Source organism: Dromiciops gliroides, chromosome 5, assembly GCF_019393635.1.
Source record: "Dromiciops gliroides isolate mDroGli1 chromosome 5, mDroGli1.pri, whole genome shotgun sequence".
Classification (NCBI taxonomy): Eukaryota; Metazoa; Chordata; class Mammalia; order Microbiotheria; family Microbiotheriidae; genus Dromiciops; species Dromiciops gliroides.
The window spans coordinates 10,736,376-10,756,517 of record NC_057865.1 but is presented as its reverse complement, the minus strand read 5'-3'; the positions used below and the strand labels follow the sequence as shown (position 1 = coordinate 10,756,517).

At 42.7% G+C, this 20,142-nt stretch overlaps 1 protein-coding gene across 5 annotated transcripts in view; it reads right to left on the bottom strand.

The window, feature by feature from the left end:
- The window catches only part of HDAC9 (histone deacetylase 9), an 895,346-nt gene that overhangs the window by 225,151 nt on the left and 650,053 nt on the right, over nt 1-20,142 (bottom strand). For all 5 annotated transcript variants that reach the window (XM_043966016.1, XM_043966014.1, XM_043966013.1 and 2 more), the window contains one exon: nt 814-921. In XM_043966016.1, coding sequence (XP_043821951.1) covers nt 814-921 — 108 coding nt within the window. The remainder of the gene's footprint in view (nt 1-813; nt 922-20,142) is intronic.

Sequence of the window (20,142 nt, the reverse complement as noted above, 5' to 3'; positions counted from 1 at the left end):
ACACACACACACACACACACACACACACACACACACCCCACCCACAAATATTAACAAGCCCCAATCAGTTATCACATCTTGGCTTAGGAAGCTACTACCACAAAAACATCATAGATCTGGGTCCCAGGGCCCTTCCCCCCTTCACATGCACATGGTGTACCTTGAAAGGGCTCAGCTAAAATACCAAATAAAACCTCAGGATCTGTCAGGTCTGTCGTTTTTATAAATTGTTTAGACTGGAGAAACTGTGGGGGCTTGTGCATTGTTCTTTTCAGATGATGGAGAAAAGAAGTGACCGTAAAAGCAAAGAACAATAAAGCTCCGTCCCTGTTTGAAGTCGTTTCATGGAAAACACCCTCTGGACCATTACCCTCCTCATCAACAACCCCCTGGCCCTGGCTGGCCAACCCACTGCCTGCTATTTACCTTTGCTCTCTCTGGGTGGCATTCTGTGGTTATATACACAACGCAATAATCATATTTTTTTAAATGCCTTCAAAAGCGAATTCCAGAATTGCCTGCCAGATATGCATACACTCTGGCTCATTTTAACCTGGACCATCACTTTCTAATCATGTCTGTGTTCAAAAAGAACAAAAATAACAGGGAGCATTCTGGGGGTGCAGCACTCCCCAGCAAGCTTCCAGGCTTTGAGAAGAGTCATCAGGTAGCCCCTGAATAGGATGCTTGAGGTGGCCACAGGTCCTTGAGCCCTCTCTGACCTCGTCACCCTCCCCACAAGCCCCAGATCCAAACACCTCCCTTGCAGCTTCTCCTCTGGATTTCCCACACATAATGTAACCCAGACCTCACCTTCAGCTCTCCTGAGACTACTTTGGAAGCCAGCTCGATGACACAGCCAACAGCCATGCGTGCAGCAGCAGACGAGTGCAGCTCGTTCCAAATGGTGTCACTGTCCACCTGAGCAAACAGTCAGGGGAGAGAGAGAGAGAGAGAGAGAGAGAGAGAGAGAGAGAGAGAGAGAGAGAGAGAGAGAGAGAGAGAGAGAGAGGGAGGGAGGGAGAGGAAGAGAGAGGAAGAAAAAGGCAGAGAAGGTGAGCAGGGGAAAGGGAGGGAGAGTAAAAGAGAAAACAAATTGATGAGGGAGGGCTGGCAGCTTGACAGCCAACACACAATAACATTAGTCTTCCGTCTTGGCCAGCTGAAAGGGCCTTCTGGACATGGCTTTGCTTAGACTTTTTCTCTACACTGGCTTCTCCAATGGAAACACATTCCAGTCATGCCTCACTGCTATTCCCTGTTTAGATTTCTCATTACAAATAGCATTACAGAGGCCAGATCTGGCCTCGTTACAGGACCCTTAGACACCAATCCCCCAGTAGAAGACAACTGAAAGTTAAGGGCCCTTAGCTATACATAAAAATAGTGGCAGGAGGAAAAATTCAAATATGTCTCTGGCTGTCGGTTTATGGGAAGTCAGACAATTATTAGGAAGGTTCCCCAATAGCTACTAGTCAGGAGGAAATGGCCATTTCATTACATGTGCCCTAGCCAAATGAAAGGAATGTGCTGTCCTGAGAAGCCAGAGAGCCCACTTCAAAGGTCAGGCCTGTAGAGCTATAGAGCAGACAGACAGACCGATTATATTCTCTAAGTGGAAGTTGGCAGGATGTGGGATGGTAGGTGCCAGGGCTCACAGGAGACTGAAAATACAGTCAGTTGCCTATTAAAATCCATCCTCGTTCCTATGTCTGAGGACATTACCCAAACAAAGCATGTAGCAATATTTCTTCCAAATTAGGCTTTGCAAAAGTGTTGTTCAACTGACCCCCATTTTAGCCATCAAAGAGAAACACCTGCCTAAACCTTGGAACACAAAAGAGAATAGCCTAGAACTTTGAATACCATTGAACACTCAGGAGATAGGAATGATTGGTGAGACTAGATAAAACTGGGCTTGTGAAGCTCCAAATAGCAGGCCATCTTGAACAGGCCCTGGAGAAAATGTGCACAAATTGCAAAGGTTATTGGTATCTGTAAGAGAGAAGGTTGAACAAGCCTTTAGTATTGTGGTTTCTCAAATTCATAAAGTCTTTATGAGAATGAAAGTGTCTTAAACCAAGAAAATTGTTACAGGCTAATCACTGCAACATATAGGAACTCAAAGGTACAACATATAAAGGAACTCAAATACTAAAGCACTCAAGTGACTGAAATGGCTTCATCATGACAAAGTGTCTCTAAAACACACATACACACACACATTCAAACACTCACACTCACACATACATACATACACATACTCACTCACACACATACACACACACACACACACACACACACACACACACACACTCCTCTTTCCCTTAGCCAAAATGACCTTTCTACCAGGAACAAGACAGTCTTCTGTCAGGTCCTTACTATGTCACACTGTGCTAGTGGGTGGAGGAATACAAGGTGACAGCAATTTAGGCATCTTGTTGGTCAGATAAAAATTATTCCTTGTTAATTTTGTGCATCTGGTGAGTCCTCAGGAGGTATGGCCGAAAGTCAATACCAGATGTTTCTAATTCTATTGTCAAGACATCTCTGAAAGAATATTTTGCATATGGTCATCTTGGTGACATTGAACTGACCTCATCCATCTGTTCTCTATCCTTTGAACTCCACATGTACAATAGCAGAAGATCAGACTCAGTCTGTCCTCAAGGAGCTTGTAATCTCTTTTTGTCCCTTGTTGAATGATTGCTAATAGAATTAAATGTCAATTTTTAAATGGTCAGAAGGTTGGAGATTTTTTTTCCAATACCAGTGGTAATATTGAAACATAGATAAAGACTAGTTTTATTAATTTTGTTTAGAAAATGACTCACAGTCTATTTATAGTTAGGCATGAATACAAACAATGCATCCTTAACTGTTACATACAAAAATTCCCAGGAAGTCTCTCCCGATTAAAAACCAGTGATTAAATGTAAAAAGTGGCTGAGGAGAGGGGGCCAAACAGAGCTTGACTACAGGGCAGGCGTGTAAAGAACTGGCTGCTTTGAAGAGGCTGTGATTCATTGTCAGGGCTGTCGGTTGAATAAAAAATGTGACCACAGCTTAGGAGTGTTCCCACCCTACAAAATGGTTGCCTCTTTTGAAACATGAGAATGGGATTCCTAGCAGTTGAGTACAGGATAGTTCTGTTTGCCAAAACCATTCTTCCACAGTTTCCTTTTCGGCTGTGAGTTAGGAACAGAATTGTAACAAGACTATCACAAGGTATCACCAGGGCTGGGCTGACTGAGGGAACAAGAAAGTATTTCCTGTGTGAACACCCATGGTGGGAGGCCCTCCTGTCCTTCATGAACCTAATGTTCCTTTAGACATAGGACCAAACCCTCAAGCCATATTTCTTTTAAGTTCTCGGTCCCTCCCCACCTTTCACTGCAGACTCATAGCAAGAAAGCATAGCATTTACATGGGCTGTCTCAAATTGAAATGTGTGCCGCCAATAATTACAGCCCACTGAATCACTTCTCTTCAACCACATGTCAACATTTAGGCAAATGAGGCAGTATGGAATAGAGGATAGAGTACTGGACTTGTAATAGAGGAGACCTGGACTCAAATTCTGCATTTGACACTTACTAGCCATGTGTCACTGGACAAGTCATGTGATCACTTGGTGCCTTAGTTTCCTCATCTGTGAAATGAGGACCTGTAAGATCCCTTCCCATTCTAAAGCTATGATCCTATGATATAGTGTTCAGGAAAATGGGGAAGAGTCAAGTCTCCCAAAATCTCAGGGCTTTGGAATGCAGAGATCCACCAAATCCAAAGGAACCCACATGGCCTCAAAGAAAACAGAAACAAACAAAAGAACCTCCTCAGAATAAGGAGAGTATGTTTGTCTGAGGTGGGACAATTAAAATCGACATGTAGATTGGGTTTTTAGAAGACTAAAGTGGACAAAAGGAGAGAATACTGGACTAGACATTGTTGGAGGCTACTGAGAGAGCCTGAGGGAAGGCGCCCAAAATGAAGAAAGTCTAATAGCCTGAGAGCCAGCAAGATGAGTAGATGGAAGGTACCTCCAGGACTGAACTTTTGAGTAAATTTCGATGTTGGACAGCAAGAGCGGCTTGGTCACTACCCAGAGCAGGAAAGTCAGAGGGTAGATGAAAGACTAGTGTATGAGTGAAAGACCAGGGAGGTTATTACTAATGTGACTTTTGGCAAATAGTGTGGAGTGGTGTCCAGCCTTAACTGAACGCTTTCTGAAGAATGATGTCCGAAAAGAGAAAGGGTGTTGTTCGGGCTGGTGAAGAAGCTCCACCCCCAAAAAGTGGAATTATGAAATTAGAAATATTGAAGACTTGGTCAGTAAATTAACCACATCAAGTCGAATCAATTGGCAATACTGTATAACTATACATTCAATACCACATTTATTAAGGACGTCTTATGTGCAAAGCATTGAGTTCAATTCTAGGGGAGAGTCTCTGCCATGATGGAGCTTGATCTCTCTGGGTTCAGTCTTATGCTATGGAGAAAACACAATCAAATCTGTCTCAGAAAGACCTTTTCATTTTAAACTCAGCCCTTGCTGGAATACTAAATACAGGTGATAGCAGGGATACTACCAAACACTGACAAAAAGAAACCAGATACCTAGTAAATGGCACATTAGCTCACACACACACACACACACACACACACACACACACTACACTCACTGCCCATCTTTCCCACCCCCATTGATGTTGGAAAGAGAGGCACACAAGACACAAAAGTATGCTATCCACAATGGGGAAGCTTCTTCCCAAACTTGTGACATTTCCAAGCCTCATAAGTACACTTAGGTCTTTATGTATGATCCAGACCACCAGCAAACACAAAAATGAGCCACCCTAAATAAAGCCATTAATTCTGAACAACAACAGCAACAATATTCCTCCTCCTTTAAAGATCTTTGGTGCAACCCAAGCCAACTGCTTGGGTCCTTCTGCTATCCATCATGACCAGTGCTGAACACCATGCTTGGCCATTACCCTACAATTCTGCATATGACTTATCACCCAGCATATGTTCTATACACTGTGGTGAGTAAAATTTCACCTGTCTCTCTGAGGAAGTACATACCGTGCTGAAAAAAAAAACACTCTGGAGCAACACAGAACCAAGACAGGAGGAAAGGATCATGACAGAGAAGCCTGGAGTATGTGATCTCTCCCCACTTCTTTGTCCACAAGTGGACATACAGAAAAGAGAAGGGAAAAAACAAAACCGAGGGCATAGAGCACTGGGCCTGGAGTCAGAAGGACCTGAGTTCAAATCCAGCCTTAGACACTTACTACCCATGTGACTCTGGGCAAGTCACTTAACCTCCATTTGCCTTAATCCACAGGAGAAGGAAATGGTAAACCACTCCAGTATCTTTGCCCAAAAAATCCCTATGGACAGTATCATCCATGGGGTCATGAAAAGTTGGGCATGACTGAACGACAACAAAACTTAGCTCTGGAGAAGACATGAAAAGATGGTAGCCATCTCTAGGGCAAGGTGGAGGAGGGGGAAGATAGAAGGAAACAAAAGGGGAAAAATGACATGATATATTTATGATGTATTTAAAGGGAACAGCACATTGTACATAATAGATTTGCAGCTTGTCACAGCCTCCCCCTGGCTTTGTTCACCAGTTGAAAGGTGCTCACTCTTCAAGCTTCAGCTAAAGATCCAACTTCTGTTATATTTCCCTTACACTGCATGCTCTCCCTCACTCCAGCCCCTTCCCATGGGGATGTGATCACTCTCTTTCAGATTTGGGGATCATAAGAGGATTGATTCAGAGTGAGAATTTGTACTTTCCAGATGAATCTTAATATAATTTAACTCCTCTACGAGACTGCAATCTCCTTGAAGGTAGGGACCAAGACTTCAACTCAGTAAATATCTATTAAGCAGACATAGCAAAAAGCACTGTCTTAGGCACCATGGGCTCCTAGAGACAGTGCCTGAAGGGACCTTAGAGGTTTGTTCATTCATCTCCCTCCTTTTTCCAAATGAGGGAACTGAGGCCTGAGAGGATGTGACTTGCCCAAAGTCATTCAATGTAAATAAGTAGAATAGCTGGGATTTCAACCCACTTCCTCTGACTCTAACCCCAGCACTCTTTCTGCTATCATATTGCCTCAAAGACTGTGGTTGCTGTTTAGCTGTTCAGGAAAACAGAGTTAAGTGACTTGCCCAGAATCACACAGTGAGTAAGTTTCTGAGGCTGGATTTGAACTCAGGTCTTTCTGATTCCAGGCCCAGTGCTATCCACTGTACCACCTAGCTGCCTCAAAGATACAATGATATAAAAATGACATCATCATTACTCTTAGGAAGTTTAAATTCTACTGAAAGGGATAAGACCCATGGATTGTTTGAATAACAGTTTTCCTGAGGAAGGTCATGTTCAACTGGTCCATTCTTGTCTTTGTACCCAGCATCCAACACAGGATCTGGCAAGTGGGTGCAAAAGTGCTGGGTGAACTGAAATGAATAGAATTGAAATGAAGATATGCATCTTCCAGTGCAAGGCACAGAGCCTGGTAAACAAAACGTGCTTCAAAGATGTTTGCTGACTTTTATGCCCATGAATTTCAAATCCATGAATCCCTAAATAGGCTGCCTGGACACAGAAACGTATCTAACTTTTGGCCCAGCATCATTCACTAAAATGTGAGCAGCAACTGTACATGTACCTAACAGAGTCAGGCCTTCTGATTTTGTGTCACAAACTGACCCCTTCAATTCTCCCCTGGACTGGCTTGGAATGAGTCTATCCCAACCCTGTTTGGGTGCTTGAAAAGTCAGCATCTTGGGATGTGCTGACTGACGTCCATCCCCATCACACAGTCATGAGCAGATACTCCTGCAAAGGACCATGGGCTAAGAGGGAAAGCAGAGAGGTTCCCAAAGTCTTGGCAAGCTTCCCACCGTCTGCTTTCTTTTCTGCGGCTCATCAAAGACTCAGAATCATCCGTGATAATGGCAGGAGCTGGAGAATGAGCCCAATCAGAAAGCTCCTGGTGTCAGACACATATGGATTGAGTTCTATCAGTTTCCTGAATGAACCTTGGACTTCACCCGGCTTCTCCTCGCACATCTAAAGCCACTCAGACCTGGAGAGGGATAAATAAGCAAAGGTTGCAGATGCTAGGAATTAAGTTACCTGTTTCCAAATTGGATGTGAAGATATTTTAAAGCACAGAATGACTTTGGAGAGGAAAAGAGCCTTAGGTCTAGTCTCTGAAGCCTGGAGCTGCAATGGAGTGAATTTACAGCCCATGGAAAGATGCTCAGGATTTAAAGGGAATGCAATGATTCAATGATTCAATATACTATATGCAAATACTAGAAAGTGTTGTGCAGTGGTTAGAACTCAATTCTCGGTGTCAGGAAGAAAGAGATTGAAATCTTGCCTTGGACATGGGCTAAGTGTCTTGTTCTAAGCAATTCTACCCCCATAAAACTCTCTAAGACTATATATTCCAGAAGAGATGCTGATATGCTTAGTTGGGAGGAAGATTCCATATTGGAAATACCCCACATCAGGAAATCACATGTGTGGGGTGCTAAAACGGGCAAAGTTCTACCTGCAGGGGGAAGGAAGGCATTGCCCCAAGGACAGATTGGATCATGTCAAGTCAACAAATATCTAATAACCACCTCAGGAGTTCCAGACACTATGCTAAGGGATAAAGATATAAAGAAAGATCAAAAACAGAGTCTAGCCTCCAAGGAGCTCATTTTCCAGTGGGAGAGATAACACCAAAAACATATACATGCAATTACATACAGGGTAAAGTAAGGCAGCCAGGCTTTGTCCACATCCAGTGAACCATCCAGATATATTCTCACACAATAAATGGAGGAGGGCATAGCATCCATTTTACAGATAAAGAAAATGAGGCTCCAAGAGGGGCAGTGACTCACACCGCCAGTAAGTGTGAAAAGCAGGATTTTAATCCAGGTCAGTCCTGATGCCAAGTCCACTATGTGTAGACCACACCCTGCTGCCTCACAGGCTGTGTCATATTAGATGAGTATTTTTTTTTCTGAATCTAGGATTCTGTAAAATAAAAAGAAACTATTTTACATACCAGGATCTTGGTACAAACTGCAGGATATCTCTACATATTTTATTTACTGGCCTGGAAAATATCTCAGGGATCTCCCCCACAAAAATACTAAAATATCAGAGGAACTTTTGGGGTTTGAATATTAAGAAAACCTGGACCATTCTGCTTTGCTTCTTTCCAAACTTCTCCCTTATCAAGAAGCTTCCAAGTATTATATAAAAAAAATCTAGTTGCTGGCCAAATGTCTTCCTATCCAAGTATGCAAACAACAATAATTGCTTTCCTTTATATTGAGAGGGGAGAGCACCATCCTGGTGTCCTGTTCATGTGGAATTCAACCAATTCACAGACACCTATTATGTCAGGAGGAAAAGGATGCCTAAAAACTTTCTGGTCAAACCCTTTTCATTTTACAGATGGGAAAAATCAGGTCCAAAGAGTGAAGTGACTTCTCCAAGGTCACACGCAGTGAGAAACTCTCATGACTTCCCCTAGAGCGTGGTTTCCTTAGCTGTCTGAAGGAAGGAGGTAGAGAAGAGATTATTTTATTAGTTTGATTTGGTATTGAGAAGAAGTCGTGAAGTGGAGTAGATACGTGCTGGGGCCCTGAACATATCTTAGGCCAAGTAATCAATCAATAAACGTTTGTTTGTTGTAGACGGGCATTTTCAGTCATGTCTGACTCTTCCTGACCCCATCTGGGGTTTTCTTGGCAGAGATACTGGAGTGCTTCATCATTTCCCTCTCCAAGCATTTGTTAGGTCCCTACTATGTCACAAGCCCTACTATGTGACAAAGGCAAAAGAGAGGGAAAGAAAGTATGACAGTATAATAAGTTTCTGACTCTATGGCTCTCAAATTGATCCTTCCCTTCACCTACTGGAAATCAGAGCAAGGCACAGTCGGGGCAAACTGCTGTTTATTTTCCTGACCTTTGGAACCCTTCTTCAAAAGCTCGTCAGAGCACAGTGAAGGCTTAATTAAGCCACTGCACACAGGCCTCTGTTTTGTCTTTAAGATACTTCCCAGCCTACACCCAGACTAGCTCTCCAGACTAGCCCCATGCTACTCTCCTCCATGCACTCTCTGGCCCGGCTAAACCGGCCTTTTACCTGTTCTTCATTTCCCTTCTCCACTCCTTTGCAAAGGCTGTTCCCTGTGCCAGGAATACAGTCTCACTTCACTTCCTGGCTTCCCAGGGAGCTTAGTTTAAAGTCATATGAAGTCTTGTGAGTGCCCTTGCTCTGAAATTCCTTTAACTAATTTGATATTTATTTACATTCATGTTTTTTCTCTCAGAAGAAAATGAAAACTCCTTGAAGGCAGGGGGTGTTTCCATTGTTCCTTTATATCCTCCAGTCCCCATCACAGTGTCTGGTACTTAGCAAATACAAACTGATTGATTGAACCAGAGAAGATTCCTCTCTTTCCTCAGAAACTTCTAAAGGAAAAACTGAAGTCAGACACTTGGTCAGTTATCATATGAGTTAAGCAAACCGGGCACACCTACTCCTATTTGTTGTTGTTGTCGTTGTTCAGTTGTTTTTCAATCATGCCTACTCTTTGTGACTCCAATTGGGATTTTCTTAGCAAAGATACTGGAGTGGTTTGACATTTCCTTCTCCATCTCATTTTGCAGGTTGGGAAACTGAGGCAAATGGGATTAAGTGACTTTCCCAGGGTTACACAGCTAGTAAGTGTATAAGGTTGGATTTCCTTCACACACTCTATGGATGGCAAGTTCAATGTAGAAGCAGATGGAAAATATTTCAGTGGTATCACTTGGCTCCGGCTTCACCTCAAGCTTAGTAAGACTGACCAGTAGGTCAGAGAAAGTGGGAACAATAACAAAAGGGACTCTCGGATTCTTTGACTGACTCCAGACTACTCAGAAATCCATATAGATTACTTGGCAGACCTGTGCAAGTCCACTGGTCTCTCCAAGACAGATTTTCAGTGTCTCCAGCTTGAGCTGTGTGGCCAGAACAAACACTTCTCTGGCTCATTCTTAGAACTGGTGAGCAAAGAGGGACAGCACGTTTTCTGAAGACCATTGACAGGGGTGGCACGTGGCTCGGTGCTGCAGCTGCCAGCCGAGGGTAGACCCCAGGGGGTGAGTCTGTGGCAGGTGGACTGCTGCCCAAGGCCTGGACTACAGCCTCAGCAGCTGTAGAGAGAGCAGGACCTGCCTCTCTCCATATGGAATCCCAGTCACCAACTGTCCATCACAGCCCCACGCAGACCTACAATCTTAGAGGCGTCATTTTCTTATTCATCTGACTGTGACTAAAGCAACCAGGGTGTGGCCATCCAAAGCTAGGCAGCGTCTCCAGGGAATGGACAGTCAGCTGTAGCTTCCTTCCCCTTCCATCTATTGTAACCATAAAGCCCTGCCAACTGTAGTTCAAAGGGAACAGGCCTTGGGGCATTTAGGGAGGAAAGAAGAAATGCATCCAAAGAGCCAGAAGACAGATGGTCCATGCTCAGAATGTCCCCTGCTCCAGGCAAGCAGGGATATTCGCTCATGGTCACACAGGAAGAGTCCTTGATTTGGAAACAGAAGAGCTGCCTCTGCCTCTTAGGAGCTGTGTGACCCCAGACAATTCCCCTAACCTCTCTGTGCCTCAGTATCTTTATTATGTCATTGTTAAAATGAGGAGAGCAGCTTCTGTCATATGGAACTGTAGTGAGGCTTGCATGGAAAGAGCTTAGCAAACACTGATGGTCCCACGTCAGCATCAGTTAGTGTCAGTGTTATTCTGGTTATTGTTATTAATCTAATAGAGATGACTGTTTTCACAATCCCATCCACCAGCCTGGCTGAGGAAGGCTAATCTCCATCTTTAGGGACAACCTGGGCACACACGCACACACACATGTATACATGTGTGTGCACATGGACATATATGTGTGCGTGTGTATGTATATGCCAAGAAAACCAAGAGAAATCTCCATCATCAGAAATGGGTGTTCAGTGAGACTGAGAATAAATCAAGGGATTCTTGGGCTGAGCAATCCTACCACCTAGGCTGCCTTATTGGTCATAAGGAGAGGACCCAGTAGAGGCACAAAGGTCACACTTCCCTCCTGGGTGCCCAGTCATAGAACACCTAGAGGAAAAGTCAGAAGGAGCCCTGCAGGTCAATACACTCGGGTTCTAATTCTACCTGGGACCCTGAGAAGCCTTGTCTGTGGTGCGACCACTCACATTCACCATCTTTGACTCTTCCCTCTCCCTCCTCTCTCACATCCAAACACCTTGCAGGAACCACCCAACCCCCAGCACGGGCCTGCCCTCATTCCCCATCTCCTACGCAATATGATACTTTCCTAGTATGTTTTTCAACCTCTGTTCTCACCTCTCCCCATCCTTCGCATTAACAGAACAAGGAAAACCTTCCTCCCCCAGCAGAATCATCTCATTTATACATAGACCTGGTGGAGTTGTTCTCTACTCAGATATCTTCAGGGGTTCACAATAACCTCCCCAGTGAAACGGGCTTTCTTCTCACGGGTGTTTCAGGTTCTCCACAGCCGGACTGTACCATGTTTCTCTTGTGTTCTACATGTGATGGATATGGCTTCAGAGAAATGGATGGAACCCAAGGCCATGAAGGGCCAACAGCTTTACTGTTTTTTCTGGAGCCTTAGCACTTGCCACCAAGCCTGACAGAGAGAAGAGCCCCAGAAGATGCTTCTCGAATAGAACTGAATGCACTATTCATTTTGGCAAACATTGATGCAAAAAACCTAATGTGTGTCTATACCTGTGTGGGGGCCTAGGACACAAAGGAAAATGAGCAGATCAGATCTGCCCCCATGTTCTTCCAGGAGGGGTCTCATAGAGCATAGATTGAAGGTGGGAAAGGGCTTTGGAGCACGTCTCATGTAATGCTCACATGTCCCAAAAGGGGAAACTGAGGCTTGGGGAGGAGATGATAAGTGAAGTGACCTGCTTGAGGTCAGGAATTCAGCCCCAAATATCGAAATGATGATACCATCACTGACTAGGATGGCGGGCATGGGCAGGGGGCTATATGAATCATCTGAGAGTGCATCTGGATCACTGAGGTCATAGGTGCAATGAGCTGTTTGAGTAAATCCTTGCATGGACACATCTACAAAGGGTTTGAAAGGTTCTGTATGTAACAGGTTCACATTACATAACTGTATATACATGCACATACACACGTGCATACATGTATTATGCACCCATGTTTGCATTGTGTTCATATATGAGTTAATGGTCACTTCAAAATGGGCCTGAAATCAATGGTTCACTTCCTTGAGTGCTATCAATACTGTGTATGTATGTTTGTATATATAAATATATATGCATACATATATGCATATACATATGTGTATACAGGAGAGAGAGGGAGAGAGAGAGAAAGAGAGGGAAGGAGAGGGAGAGGGAGAGGGAGAGAGGGAGAGAGGTAGAGAGGGAGAGAGGGAGAGAGGGAGAGAGAGAGAGAGAGAGAGAGAGAGAGAGAGAGAGAGAGAGAGAGAGAGAGAGAGGAGAGAGAGAGAGAACAAACAGTGTGTGGCAAGGTAGAGTGACAGGACTAGAGTCCAGAAAATTTGTCTTCCTGAGTTCAAATCTGGCCTCAGGCACTTACTATCTGTGGAACCCTGAGCAAGACCCTTAATCCTGGTGGTGGTCCTTTCTGTAAAATGAGCTAGAGCAGGAAAAGGCCAACTAGTTCAATACCTCCTTCAAGAAAATCCCAAGTGGCATCACAAAGAATTGGACACAACTGAAAAAGACTGAACACTAACAACAACTACATCGAAATAGACATAGAGATGTGTCTCTACAGATGTAGATATATACACACACATCTACTGTCAGACATACTTGGCTACGATGCAGAAATGGTCTCATTTTCAAACCAAGAGAATGGGAAAAGCTAACTTATACATATGCTTGCTTTAAATGAAGCGAGATTTTCTTCCATGAGATCTGTTCTCAACACATCCCATCGTGCCCACTCCTAATGGTGCCCAAATACCTCTACAGAGCCTGTCCCAGCAGCATGGATGGCTCATCCGGGTGCAGAAAGAAGGGGTTTGGGTTTTGCCATTTCCTAGTCCTTCTCTTTTGCCCCCTGTGCTAGGATCTCGGTGGCCCCATGGAGCGCCACCCCAACTCCAAGGCATGAGGCAATAGACCTCTGTTTCTCCACGTGTGGAGCAGTACATCCTTCCCGATAGCTGTAGGCAAACACTAGCTGCACGTGAGGAGAATCTAGGAGTTACTAAAAATTTCCCTTCTGACTCAGAAGGAATTCCCTGCCTTCCATCAGATTATTTTCTGCCATCCTCTCCAAGTTTAGGGCAATCCGATATTTCTGTGGAATTGGCCACATGAAAGAACACCCTGCAGTGATTCTGTTACCAGCCACGAATTGACAGCACACGCCATCTCCATCTCCATCTTCCACATGCTGATCTTGGCGGCATCACTTGAATCAAGCCTTGAAAGCTAAGAAAAGTGGACTACAGTTAGGTGGGGGAGGCAGAGACTATTCTAAATCAGGACAGACTCTGGCAGGATACTAGAGGGGAGAGAATTGTAGAGCCAAATCTGGATAGCACTCAAGGAAATAAAGCATGGATTACAAGAGCCCATTTTGAAGTGAACATGAGAAGCACCCACCTGAGCTTGCCACACACGTGGAATTCAGTGTGGACAAAATCTGCCCCACATTATGTATGACAACAAAAGAGAGTCCTGCTGAAGAACCAACACCTTATGCCAAATTTGGAATTAACTTAATTTTAAAAGTGGTTCCAATTGGGAGTGTGTATGTGTGTGGGGGGGCGGGGCGGGGCTTAATGGTAGCAGTAGCCTGGAATTTGTAGTCAAGAGGAACTGGAAAAAGAGAGGAGCTGGGCTTAGATCTTTTCCCTGCTCCCCAATTCCATCGAAGACACATGAGAAACAACTATCAAATGCCAGGCACTGTCATCAAAGCATGGTAGTTACAACAAGAATAAAATATCCCCTGCCTTCCACAAGCATATGTTCTGTTGAGGGGACAAAACAAATTCACAATGCAATAATTGAGCAGCAATGTGGTGCAAGGGATTTGGGGAAAGGATCAGATTTGAATTTTGACTCTGTTACTTACTCTCTGTATGACCTTGGGAAAGTCCCCGAATATTTCAAAGCCTGCTTAACTGTCAAATGAAAGGGTTCCACAAGCTGATCTCAGAGAGCCCTTGCAGTTCACAGATGCATTCTGGGTCAAATGTGCTGTGAGCTGCATGCATGGGGCAAATGCATTCCATGCATGGAGGACAACCAGACAGAAGGCATGGAAAGAGGGCACTAGATGGCAGTTTTCAGGGAAAGGCTAGTAGTCCAGGCTGAAGGGAAATTCGAGTTCACGAAAGCAAATAACATAAAAATAGGCCTGGAAAAGCAGGTTGGCATCAGGTTGAAGAAGGCTATTTTGTTCATTATACTAAAAGCTCTGGTAAGCTTCTAATGATCCATGAGTAGTGGCATGACAGATCAGGACTCCAGCTTAGAAGAGTGCTTAGGAAAACATGGGGGGAATATAGATGGTCAAAAAGAAAGAAGACTTAGGAGACTCTCACCAAGGGCTGCACAAAAAGTCCCTCAGGGCCTCAAGCTGGCTGGCGGATGTGTGAGTGGACAAGAGAGCAACAGTACTTGCTTCATGTTATTGTTATTGTTCAGTGTACCCTTAGGCAGGAGGGGGAAGAAGGGGAGAAAGATGAAAAAGTTGAAGAAAATCATAATTAGGAAGACAATAGCTGACATTTACATATTGTTTTGTGCATATCACCTCACAAAAGCCACGTGAGGTAAGCATGTTGTTGTTATTGTCCAGTCCCTTAAGTGTCTGGTTCTTTGTGGTCCCATTTAGGGTTTTCTTGGCAAAGATCCTGGAGTGGTTTGACATTTCCTTTTCCAGTTCATTTTACACATGAGGAAGCTGAGGCAAACCAGGGTAAGGGACTTGCCCAGGGTCACACAGCTAGTGAGTATCTGGGGCCATATTTGTCCTATATATATTTGGGGGGGGGCAAGGCAATGAGGGTTAAGTGACTTGCTCAGGGTCACACAGCTGGTAAGTGTCAAGTGTCTGAGGTAGAATTTGAACTCAGGTCCTCCTGAATCCAGGGCCAGTGCTTTATCCACTGCACCACCTAGCTGCCCCTGGGACCATATTTGAACTCAGGTCCTCCTTACTTTGGGCACAGAACTCTATTCACCACACCACCTGCCTGGCAAGGGAAGAGTTCCAGGTGTTATTTTTTCCTATTTAATGATGAGGAAAATGAGGTTCAGAGAGGTTGTGATTTGTCTATAGTCATACAGCTATTAGAATATATGAGACAAAGTAAAATAATTAAATTCACTGACATATACACTAACCCTTATAATTTTTACCTTTAAAACACTTTAAAGGTACAAAATATCTTCCTTTTCCTGGAATCACTTGCTCTATAAAACTGAGTATCAAATTTATGTTTATCTGTATCTTATATTGGATATTTGGCATTCATTTGATGAATGAACCACATATCTAAGACTAATCTATAGTTTTTAATAAAGTTTAAATCAAGCCAGATGCCAGCCCACTGAATTAATGAATCCATCTCTTAGATGAATGCCTTAAACTTGCATGACGTGCAGCATGGCACAAGGTGGTATCATACTATACCATCTGTATGGGGAGCTTCTGTAATTACAGAGCAATTCCATCTCTTAGTATATCAATATATTCAACCAAGTTCAATATTCCCTCAATAGGGATAAAACTATCAAGATACCAAGAAAAAAAATCCCCTTCCTCCAATCCCCCCATAATGTTTTGTATTCTAACAATGATACCTGGATATTAGAGGCTTATATGGATTTCTTCTGATAAATTGTGTCATTGGTGTGCCCTGATAGAGGATGACTGAGTCATTTAATCATTCACCATACCCAATTTAGATCCGATACCTTTATTAGATATGATGGCATCTCAATTTGATCAATCTTAGGTGTAAACAATGTGAGGCATACTGCATGTGGCATCTTGGGCACACATATATCAGTCAATCCATCAAGTGAATTTCAACAAAGTCTGTGTGAATGGGTTGAGGGACTTGCTCATGCCCTTTGGGGCTTGCATAATCCCAGAAAGCCAGTTTGAAATGAGGAATTTGGCCACTCTGCTGCTTAATTATGGGAAAACTTCCAGCCAAAGACCTAAGAAGGAATTGCTGGGGGAGGTGTGGCTAGAAGACCCTCAGCATACATCTAATCATCCCCCCTTGACCAGAGGAGGACCCTTTGAACTTCAGAACATTGAGGCATTTGGGACTTCACATTGTTATCCTAGTCCCAGCATTGTCTCCAGAACCACTGATGTGGTGTATGAATTAATAGTTAGTTGAAGGGCAGCTAGGTGGCACAGTGGATAAAGCACCGGCCCTGGATTCAGGAGTACCTGAGTTCGAATCTGGCCTAAGACACTTGATATTTACTAGCTGTGTGACCCTGGGCAAGTCACTTAACCCTCATTGCCTCACCAAAAAAAGAAAAAAAATAGTTGATTCTAAATCAGACAGCAAAGAGAGGCAGCTCCAAGATTCTATAAGGGACCAAAATATACTAAACCCTCCCTAAGTGAAATGTCATAAGTACTACCACAAAGAGGAGAAAAAGACTTTCAGAAACCAAGATTGGGAGGTTATTGTTCCTTTGCCATATATGATCTCTAAGCTTGAGTCAATTTTTCCCTGAACTCTGTGTCTACTCATGGGAGGTTTTGTCACTGAATTTTTTTTGGAGGATATCTTATCTGTACTGACTATTTTATAATAATATGTGATATTTATATAATATAAACTTGTTTATAAAACTCAATTAAATCTATTTGATATAAACTAATAATCATGGGAAGAAACATACTGTTGGGGGCTGATGAGTTTTCCCATTAGTTTGTCCCAATCCCTCAGGGTCCCCTAGAACTCTCAGAGGAGGTACAGTAGCCACCTACTGAGGATAGAACCCACCAGTGTGAATGGAATATGGGAGAGTAGCTCCAGAGAATGTACTATAATTAAAAATCCCCTTTACCCAATGGTCAGTGCTTCAAAGTTTGCACTATCTTGTTTGTACATGTCTTCTTTTTTAAATAGCAACAGCAACCTTCCCCCCTTTGCTACTGTTCTTGTTGCTATTCTTCCATCTTCAAAAAGCTTACACCATAGGCTAGAATAATTATTAATAACCTCATTCAGTTATCAGATCCCCTGATGCTCTCAGTTTGGTTTCTGAGGATTGTAACGATTGGAATGACGGCACCTGCTGGATACTTACTGTAGAAGAGTTCTGCCCATGAAGCGAAGGTCTTTGAGGGCAAGACCAGGAGTCTTTTCTTTGGGAGGAAGTGACGCGGACTAGTGGGAGGAGGAAGGAAGAGACTGGCGCTGACTCTGGGGCTCTTTCCTCTGGACTCTGGTGGAGAGCGGAGCTAGAAATGCGCTCTCCCTTTAATAGATAGGAATCTAGGCCTTTTTCTCTCTCTTTACCAAATTCTTATTCTCCTTAATAAATGCTTAAAAGTTTAACTCTTGCTAAAGCTTATAATTTATTGGCGACCACTCATTAGATATTTTAGACAGTTTAGCTAGAATTTTAGCCCTTAACAGGATTGAGTAGACTACCTTACAGTAATAGTTTGTCAATTCTTGACTTTTTTTCCATTTTGAACAAGTTTACTTCATGCTTTGTTTATTATATTTCACTGTGGACTTGGAAAATTCTTGAAATATACTATCTATCCATAGCAATTACCAGGGCAATATCTCTAACAGTCACTAAAGTGTACTCTTTAAGAGAAGAAGCTTTGTACATTTCCCAGGAGTAATATCTTTTTTTAAAAGGATAATGAAACATGTATATATGGTGCAAAATATCACAGCCAACTGACAGAATTAATTAAAAGAAGGAAAAGCTCATCTGGCTAGGATGAGACTTTCTGAGTCAAAGCAGAATCAGCAAGATCACACATATGACCATTATTATTACAAATAAAGCCAACATGGGGGTGGCTAGGTGGCGCAGTGGATAAAGTGCTGGCCCTGGATTCAGGAGTACCTGAGTTCAAATCCGGCCTCATACACTTGACATTTACTTAGCTGTGTGAACCTGGGCAAGTCACTTAACCCCCATTGCCCCACAAAAAAAACAAAACAAAACAAAAACAAACAAAAAAACAAACAAAAAAACCCCAAATAAAGCCAACATCAAAATTATTGCTTGTCCCAAATAATTTGCACAGCCTTCTAAGTTTACGAGATGGTATTTTAATCTCGATCTTTCCTGTCTTCAGTTACAGTAGTGTTGTATTAAGAGTTGTTTAGCCTGGAAAAAAATAGTTGAAATAGGAGGTGTGATTACTCCCTTGAGGTATGTTGAGGACTATCATGGGAACAAGCAATTGAGGTCTTCCATCGATTCAGTATCATTATTGTTGTGGATCAGGATACTGGTAGAACAAGGGAGATGAAAATTCAACCTATACATATACACAGACACTTCCACAACATGGAATGATTCCTGTGAACAACAAAATCATCATGCAGACCTGGGTCAGTTTGTGTCAACTTTGCAGCCAGGTACACACATATATATATATATATATATATATATATATATATATATATATATATATATATATACATATATATGTGTGTGTGTGTGTGTATGTATGTATGTATGTATATGTATGTATGTATATACATACATACATACATATATACATATGTACACACATGCATATACATATATATGGATGGGTATATGTATATAGAGTATATACATAATATTTATGTATACATATACACATAAACATATATACATATATGTGCATATATATTTAAGAAGAATATAAAAGTTATTTTGGTCTAATGGTGGAGAGCTCCTAAGACTCTAGAGGACCTTCTTTACAAGTGCTTTTAACCAGCTATTGGGCAGCCTTTATCTGCCTGAATTGTTTTTAACTGCTTTTGAGAACTGGTTCTACCTGACAGTATTAGAATATGGTTTTAGTAAAAAAATTGTATCCTTAACCCCTCGAGCTGTGAGTGATCCTTTGAACCAGATGTGGAATAGCAAGAAGGATTATTACCAATGGGTAGAAATTAAAGGGATACAGATTTAAGTACCATAGAACTAAGAGCTTCTACCTACTAGAGTGGTCATACGATGTGACAAATTGCCTTCTGGTTGATGAATTCTCCATGATTACAGGTAACCAAATATAGATTAGATAATCACGAGGGAAATTAGAGAAGATTGAGGCTATATTCCATTGAAGGTCCCCTTTAACATGAGATTCTATGCTTTTAAGTATATAAATGGGGGTCTGTTTTATTAATATCAAGGTCATAAAGCAGGAACAAAAATATTCTACAAAGGTATATGACACAGTTAGGGAGTATGTTCACAACAGAGTTCAAGATGAAGTGAGATTTACCTGTATGGTGTGGTCCTCCAGACTGACCAGATGATATCACTGCTCTCATTACCTCAAGTCCCAGAATATTGTTGTGACCCAAATCACATTCATGACCATTACAAGGAGGCTGGCTTGGTGACCAAAACAGGAAAGACCAACTAGATAAAGAATGTCTTATCCAGACTACACTGAATGGAACCATAGAGCTGATCCGTCAGAACAGATCCTGAGAGTGGACAATGAACTGGAAGGCAGAGACCAGGTCATCCATAAACAACAAAACACGATCAACACAGAAATGTGCCGGATGATTATCAGGTGTCTAGGATATCATCATGGAGTGGCATAATTTTTAAAAAGGCAGATCTGTCCTGAAGAGTGAGGGATAAGTCATCAATCGCCCATATGTTTCCTTACTCTACATGAAATGTCAAGAAGTCCAGAAATATTTTCTGTTGGGAAGATCTTCCTCCCCTTTCCTTACCCCCTGCCATGGAAGACTTAAGGGAAGATACAGACAAGAGATGCACAAGATGACAAGGTATGAATGGATTAGAATTTTCACCAGTGGA